The sequence below is a fragment of the Apus apus genome, chromosome 24 (genome assembly GCF_020740795.1).
Source record: "Apus apus isolate bApuApu2 chromosome 24, bApuApu2.pri.cur, whole genome shotgun sequence".
NCBI classification, from domain to species: domain Eukaryota; kingdom Metazoa; phylum Chordata; class Aves; order Apodiformes; family Apodidae; genus Apus; species Apus apus.
This window is the reverse complement of record NC_067305.1, coordinates 6,318,208-6,326,091: the sequence shown is the minus strand read 5'-3', so window position 1 is coordinate 6,326,091 and position 7,884 is coordinate 6,318,208. Positions and strand designations below refer to the sequence as shown.

Genomic DNA, 7,884 nt, shown 5'->3' with positions numbered 1-7,884 from the left:
GCCTAGCTATCCATAATTTCTTTGAAAAGTAGATTAGAAACAGCCATTTGGCATAATTCTAAGAACATGTTGAGAATTGACATGATCAAGATTGATGCAAATCATCTATCACTTTGTGATACCCAAATTATAATTTGTGCAGTCATCTGGAGTAGCATGGCCTTAGCATTACCCACCAAAGATGATGTTTGTGATTCCAAGAGGAAAAAAATCCCTTTACTTTCATTAGTAGCAGCACTGTTTTGGTTTTTTTTTAATCTTCAGAGATGTTTGTTTTTTTTCTTAGTTGCCTGAAGATTGATTTTCTACAGCCTGCATTGTTACAGAAAGTGAAACTCTTCGGGTCTGTTTTTTATCAGGGTTCAGAATTCCCACAATAGAGGAGGATCCCTGTGGATGAACCGTCTATGTTTTAGGAAGTTGCTTTGAGGAGTTGTCTGAGGGCTCTCTGGATCAACCTCAGCTTATACGTTAGTTTTTGTTTTAATGGTGAAGCTAAGGCACAGAAAGACAAGCTTGTTCAAGAGCACAAACTAGGAAAATGCAAATAAAGCATTTCCACACTGCTACACTTAGTAGCAACTGAATTCTGTGGGTCTAGCTATAATCCAGTGCCTCTTTGCTTTTAATCCTTTTGATGTTCACCTCTGATACAGAGAATAAAAGAGTAGTGGTACCCCCGACCTGCTTGGCCTTGTCTTTCCCAATTCAGATCATCAACCATTAAACCTGGGGACAAGATAATTGCTCCCACAAGACACAACCTATGTCTGTTCTATTACTGCATCTGGACCTTCTGTGCAGGAGTGGCATGGAAACCTGAGGCTCCAGCAAAACTGACCTGTCCATTTGTAGTTGTAAGGAGAGCATCTTTCCTCATCCTCAGCAGGTATGTACCATCCCAAAACGAGTTACGAGAGTGTCCTTCCAGCCAAGGTAGACTCTATTTACAGCACCACACAGCCATTTATAAGCATGAGACATAGTGCCATTTCCTGGTCTAAGGAGTTCAGAGAAGTCAAAAAAGTTATGCCCATGAGCCAGACCATTGTATCAACAACTTCTATAGACACCAAAGGGGTAGTATTTTATCATCTGGGGAGACAATTATTTGACCACCACACGGGGAGAAGAAACAACAAAAAACACAAACTCGAGCCTCTTTATGCTGTGTACTGAATCAAAATAATTTACTTTAGGATGAAGACTTTTTCCCCACTAGGTTTTTAACTGCATTTTCCTCTAATTCCGATAGATGGCCACACTGACTACCTGCACGTTTCTGACATGGCAGCAGCCTATCACTCAAACCTTGATAGCCTGTCAGACTGGCTATGACATTTGTTCAGGTTCAGTCTTTATTAAATCTAGTGCACGGATAGAACAAATTCTGGTTTCAGGGTTGTTTTGGTTTGGTTTGGGTTTTGCCTGGTGCAAAGGTTACTATGGGCTATGGAAAAAAAAATAGTAAAAAATAAAATTCACACAGCTAAACAGCTGCCTTCTATCAAGACGTGACCCAACTTTAGCAGAACCTTAGAATGTCCACTACTGGTATAAGCAAGCAGCATCTCTGTAGTTAATTACTACTGTAATCATCTGCTGTAACATGTAATATTAACACACAGTAAAACATAAATCTACTGATTAACTCAGGTTTGCATAGGAGAGAAATTGGGATTGCATTGGGCATTTTGGTTTTTCAAACAGCAAATCTGAGTTCCCTGTTTAAAAAAAAACAAATCTCACTCATTGAACTCTTGTAGGCTAGAGTGCTTAAGGTAGTTGTAATGAATGCTGCCAAATCATTCAGGTGTTTGGGGTATTTTTAAATAATAAATAAATCAAAACCAAGTTATTTTAATACTGCTTATACCTGCCTTACTGATTAACCTTACTGACTCAGGAAACTTATTGGGAGTCTCAGCAACGGAAGGACAACTTCCAGACCAGTCCCGACCTTTCTGGTCCTTAAAGTAAAACCACATGTAGCATGCAAGCTATATAATGAGAAAAGCAAAATAATTGCATTCAAAGGAAGTGGAATAATCACACTAAGAAACAAAAGCCAAGTGTACTTTAGCATCCAAGGCACTACAGCTAATGGTAATCTCCCAGCCATTTCAAGCTTGCACATGAAACATATACCTGGTTTAATGCTAGTAAGAGTGCAAGCAAAATTCTGAGCATGTGCCTGTTTCAAATTTAAATGTGCTCTCCAAGGAGAACTGGGGAGTAGACACAGAACTATTGACTTGAGTCCTGAATCTCACTCTACTTCTCCCCTTATCTTCCAGGATATTCAAGCTGAAGGTGTTTTCAAAAAAGACCTGAAGCACAGAAGCCATCCTGGAGACAGGAGATGATGCTTTTGTAATTTCTGGAACTTTGAAAGGTAAAAATTAAATGCTCCCCTGGAAAGTTAAGTCCTCTGTTTTACCAAAGAGCAAAGAAGGGGTAGACCAGGTAGATTAAGCTTCCCATGCAGACTGATCCTTACTCCAGTGGGAGAGAAGGCCTGGTCCCATAAACACATTTCCAGCACATCCCTAGCTGAGCTATTATGTGAGATGTGCTGCTTTTCAAAGTCAGCTGCCTAAGCTGCAGCAAGGTCATTATACAGGGACTGTAAAATGGTAGCTCCTGTCTCACAGCTTGACTTACATTATGTACTGTAGTTGCCAGCATGCCCAGAAGCCACTCTGCTGAGCAGCAGCCCTGCACAACTAGAAGTCTGTCTGGTCAGCAAAGGAATCTGATTAGCACCCTCTCTTACCTACAATTATTTCTATAGGTCACAAACTAGACTTGACAAAACATTCAATTTAAATCCAGCAATTCTATAAAAGGATCAGTCCCTTAGTGAATGTACACATTGTCATCAGGATGTAGTAAGGAAGAGAATGGAGGTACTGGGTCAGATGAAGAAGTCCTTCCCGTGCATTACTCTTTTACAGGCAGGTGTGTGAAAAAAATTTTGTTGGAACAGGGTGCACATAGAGCAGTCCCTCATCAGGTGATACACTGTCTGGCACTCCAAGGTTTACTGAGCTGTAGATTCCATCTGGACCATTAGGTTTAAGAGCCACTGATGTTCACATCCTCCAGGAATTAACTTAAGCACTTTTGAAAGCTATTTATACCTTAGCCAAATCCTCTTGAAATCTCTTGGTAGTAAGTTTCATCATGTAACTATTAAAACCTAAACCCTAGCCTCTAAATAACCTTTACTCTGAAGCTGAGAATTCAGATACAGGTATAAATTTGACAGTGCTACTGGTAATTGACTGCATTCAAGGGCATATTTGAATCAGTTTCTGGAAAAGTTACAGTTAAACAGTACCGTGATTTTGCCACTCAGGCTCAGGTACTAGGAACTCTGGCAATACCAAACAGCCAAATAAACAGTGGGAGTGGTGTTAAAAGTTTCCTATAACTTGCTAGATTTTTGTGTAACAGACTTATAAACTCCTATCTATTACATACTGTCATCAACAAGTATTGCAACTAGTACTGCCTACTGCCAGTTATGTGACAAGTCACAGACCACCTGTAAGCAGCTTTCACATTAACAATGTGCTCTTTGACAGAGGCACTCCTTCCTCAGCTAGCTTGAAGACAAGTGCTTTGTCTTAGAAACACCTTTTACCATTACCTTGGATTTTGTCATTTTTTTTAAACTTCTGCTGGCTTGTTTTGAATTAGATGACATTCACCTTCAAGATTAATTCAGCTTCAGAAAAATCTGCTTAGTTAGCAAGCTTGGCAGCTTTACAACAAGGGCTATACCTCAGCATATGACATCACTTCACTACATCTGATCCACAATCTCTGCTGAAGCTGCCAGTCACTGGTAAGACAGAAAGCAATTATTGCAGTCTGTATGTTAAAACCAACCCAAATACAAATGGAAGTTCCAAAGTCTTTTATTGTAGCCCTTGCACAGCTCATGTGCCCTCTAGAGGGATGGACTATGCATGAGCCCAAAGACAGCATAGGATGGAGAGAATCACGAACCCTGGAGAATGTGTTCATTTTACAAGATCCTTCATATACTTCCAGCCTTCCACAGTGTATTCACAGGCCCTGGTAGGAGCTACAGACAAGGCAGACATGACTGTCTGCACTCCTGCAAGGAAAGCAGAGAAGAATTATCCCAAGAACAGCAACATTCAAGCCAAATTTCCTAACGTTATTCTAATATTGTAGATCTCTAAAACACAGGAGAGAAAAATCTAGTTGCCTCCAAAGCTTTCAAACACACTGAGGCCTGAATGATCTTCAGTTCCACAGCTTTCTTGTCTCAGTAGCATTTGTGACACAGAGAAACTCCAACTTCGGGACCAGTGTAAAGGATAGACAATTACAAGACCAAAATAAAGAACTAAGTTCCATTTTATTTCTGGCCTTGCCACAGACTCATGGGTGATGCTGGACATATGTCCTTGGTTTGGCTGGGATAGAGTTAATTTTCACATGAAGCTGGAATGGGACAGAGCCACAATAGCTGACCAAAACTAGCCCTATTTATACCATATGATGTCATGCTCAGTATATAAACTGGGGGAGCTGTGGGGAGGAGGCATCACAGCTTAGGAACATGCTGGGCCCAGGGTTCTGCGTGGTGGGCAATTGCAATGCACATTTCTCACTTTGCATATTCTTGTATTATAGTTATTATTTCTTCTCTTCTTGTGTTGTCCTATTAAACTGTCCTTATCTCAATCCACAAGTTTTCCATTTTCTTCTGATTCTCCTCCCCATCCCACTGGGGAGGGGCGAACGACTGAATGAGTGGCTGTGTAGTAGTTAGTTGTTGGCTGGGCTTAAACCACAATATGTCCCAGTACTTGTGGACCTTGTTTCCCCACAGTTACATTAAGACTTTTTGCTACACCATAAAAGCTGTAAATGAACTTACTAGGTATTCCTAACATGCTTTGACCTTCAAACAAGATCTCTAAAAGTCTAGTAATAATGGGAATACTCATCCCTTCTGAAAAGTCAGAGGCTGAGTTCAGACATACTAGCATCTTTAACCAAAGGTTCACCTTTCTTAAGAAGTTGTCGGCGTTTATTTTTATGCTCTAGTTTCTCTGATCAACACCAGTGCTGATGAACTCACTGGTGCACAAACTCTATTTATTGTGAGGGCCACAGGCCTCCCCAGACACTTCACTGAAACATTCAAGTTTAGATCCTACCATAGCACAGGCACGCCTGTCTTGGAGCACAGGTGGACAGCAAGCTTTGTAAGTACAAGGAAAACCAGCTCCTCTGGTTAGAAAAGGTAGATGGGTTTATGGGCACACATCTTCCTCCTTACTTCATAGTTGGAACAAGAAGAAATTAAGCCCAAAGTCACCCAGTAAAACCTGGAGCAGTATACACTTCCTTAGTCCAAGTCCCAGTCCTCCTTCCACCAGACTGTAATATCGATGACCTCCTTCTTCATCATTCAATTTAGGAGGACAGTACTGAAAGCAAACTGGTATAAGCTACATCACTCTTGGCCCCTTGCCCCTTTCACAGTTTGGTGGCAAGTAATTTTACCTTTATTCCAGGAATCAGAAGGGGAAAAGTCAAATTTTGGAGTGGGTGGGAGCTAGAAAGAGAGAGACAAAACATCAGCACTTGAAGGGTTTCACTTATAACAAGATATACATCACCGTGGGGAAGCCTATTGACTTTAGACCTCAAAGATACTTAGATGCCTACTCTGTAAGTTTCAAAAAGGGATCAGACATGAGGCCTAAGGTTGGGACTTTGCTCTTTCCCCTAGTATAAAGTCGGAGCAGAAGGTAGCATTTGATAGTACTGAAAAATCATCTCCATAGCTGACTTCTTTATCTATTAGTTTAGAACATTCCCTAATACGAAAAATGCTTTTCAAACATTCAGCAAAGGCTTCTCCGGTTCTGAGGATTTTAAAACCTAAGAATTATGCAGAGAGAAGGGCCTCTTCAGGCAATTTAGAGTCAACTTGACAAACTGTCAGCAGCTTGAGAAATTGCAACAATTTTTAAAAGCATGTGTGACCTTTCAAAAGAAGCCTAGGAGTACCAGTACATAGTGAAATGTCTCCCAGGGCAGGCTTGCAATCCTCTCCTTGGGGCTAGTTACCCCTTCTCTTTTGATATAACATCTTTGAGCAATGTCTCTCCCCTGAACTTAAAATGTTATCCTCCTTCAATTTCAATCCTCTTCAAAATACTCTCAATGTGAAATCCAGCTTCAACAGTAGAACTCCTGCCAGCATCACTGGAACCACAGTACCACCCCAATGTTCTTTTCTCCTAATTCAAAGAATGACTACATTATCTGTGCAGTCCTTACCTCCCAGCCTATGTAACTAGTCCACTCTTGGATAGCTGGAGGCAGTGCTGCTTGAGCTTTTCTGAGGGCTTCAGCACCTTGTGTGCCACTGCCCAGCAGACCCTGATCATATGCCACATATACAGCTGCTCCAGCCAGGCTTCCTTTGATGACAAACCTGAAAGAATCAAAAGCAGCAAGAGTTCACATTATGACCATCAGTGCATCTCTCTCAGTAGGTTGCAACCATCAAAGGGAGGGTGTATTGATAAATAAACCTGAGGGTTACCTATAGTCCACTGTAATGTCTTACTGCAGATAAAAAGCAGCAGAAAAATATCTAGCTATTTTCCTATTAGGCCAACTAATCCCTGTAAGCCCCTTGATGCTATACCCATTCACATTTTGTCAGTGACAGTTTTCATGAAGAAATGAGAAAATGTCAAACTCCTCTGAGTATGTGCCACTTTCCAAAGTCTGAGAATCACTAGCATATACCTTTAACAGAAGGAACTAAAGGATTTTGCAGTAAGACATCCATCTTAATAATGTGGTTCTTGCTGTCTTGATAAGAAGTAATCTGATCAATTTGACAGACATCAATATTTTGTTAAGCTCATTACAGTCCCATTCCTTCATTGCCTAAGCTTTTAAAGTTTCCCAGTGGACTGCATGGTGCAAACAGTAGTTTTACAGCTGTAGTGTCAACCTCCAAATGGAAGACAGCATGAGAGTATTTGACCTTTATTTACTTTTTCACTACAGGTAAGAGATGTGGGGAGACTGCCTTTTTCAAATTCACAGGGCAGAGAGCTGCTTCCCTTTTAAAAGCTACTGTACACTTAGGGAAAAAAAAAAAAAAACAAAAAAAAAACAAAAACAAAAAAACCACACGAGACAAAACAACTTGCCAGATGGCAGTACTTCAGTAGTAGAATATATGACAGATACAGTCGTTGAGAGAGGCAAGTGAGAATCAATATTTAAATCCATGCATTGGCAAATATTTTGGGTAAAAGGGCTTTCTTTCTTAAAGATTTACTAGTTATTCCCAAAAGCACCCTTCCACATCTCTCTTCGAGTGGGCTGTATGTCCTGGTCTGAAAGCGTTCCCTCAGCAAACACACCCTTGGGCTGCCGGCTGGAGACCAAGCCCGGGGCGGGGGCAGACGAGGCCAAGGGCGCAGAGCTGCAAGGCCAGAGCGCCCGGCCGGGGCCCTGGAACCAGACCCGGGAGAGTCGCGGAAGACCCCGCGGGGGGCACAGTGAAGGGGCGCGGGCCAGGCGGTGCATGCCAGGGAAGGCGAGCCCTCGGGTCGAGCTCTCCGAGAAGAGGAGCGCGGGCGGGCGGACTCACTTGAGAACGGGGAAGAGTCTGGCGGCCATGACTACGCGCCGCGGAGAACTTCGGGAGACGGTGACGTGCGAGGGCTGCGCGGAGGTTCCGGCTGCCTCCGCCTCCCGCCTGGTTGCGCCGGCAGCCGGCCAGCTCCGGGGGCTTAGCTTCTGGGCCTGGTGCTCCCCCTGCCGCGCGCATACGGGTCGGTCGAGCTCCGCGGGGGAGGTCGT

General features: G+C 42.6%; 1 protein-coding gene across 1 annotated transcript; it reads right to left on the bottom strand.

The window, feature by feature from the left end:
• Nucleotides 1–3,910: 3,910 nt before the first annotated feature.
• On the bottom strand, nucleotides 3,911–7,803 carry MICOS13 (mitochondrial contact site and cristae organizing system subunit 13). Its single transcript, XM_051639650.1, has 4 exons — nucleotides 7,673–7,803; nucleotides 6,337–6,493; nucleotides 5,554–5,605; nucleotides 3,911–4,129 (listed from the first exon to the last, which is right to left on the bottom strand). The coding sequence occupies exons 1-4, from the start codon at nucleotides 7,699–7,701 to the stop codon at nucleotides 4,032–4,034; spliced, it is 336 nt and encodes a 111-aa protein (XP_051495610.1). The 5' UTR covers nucleotides 7,702–7,803; the 3' UTR covers nucleotides 3,911–4,031.
• Nucleotides 7,804–7,884: the final 81 nt, after the last annotated feature.

Coding starts and splice junctions, on each gene's coding strand:
- MICOS13 (XM_051639650.1), bottom strand. CDS start 7,701: ATGGCCGCCAGACTCTTCCCCGTTCTCAA. Junction 5,606..6,336: donor CTAGTTACATAGGCTGGGAG/GTAAGGACTGCA, acceptor CTCTCTTTCTAG/CTCCCACCCACTCCAAAATT. Junction 4,130..5,553: donor TTCTGATTCCTGGAATAAAG/GTAAAATTACTT, acceptor CTTTCCTTGCAG/GAGTGCAGACAGTCATGTCT.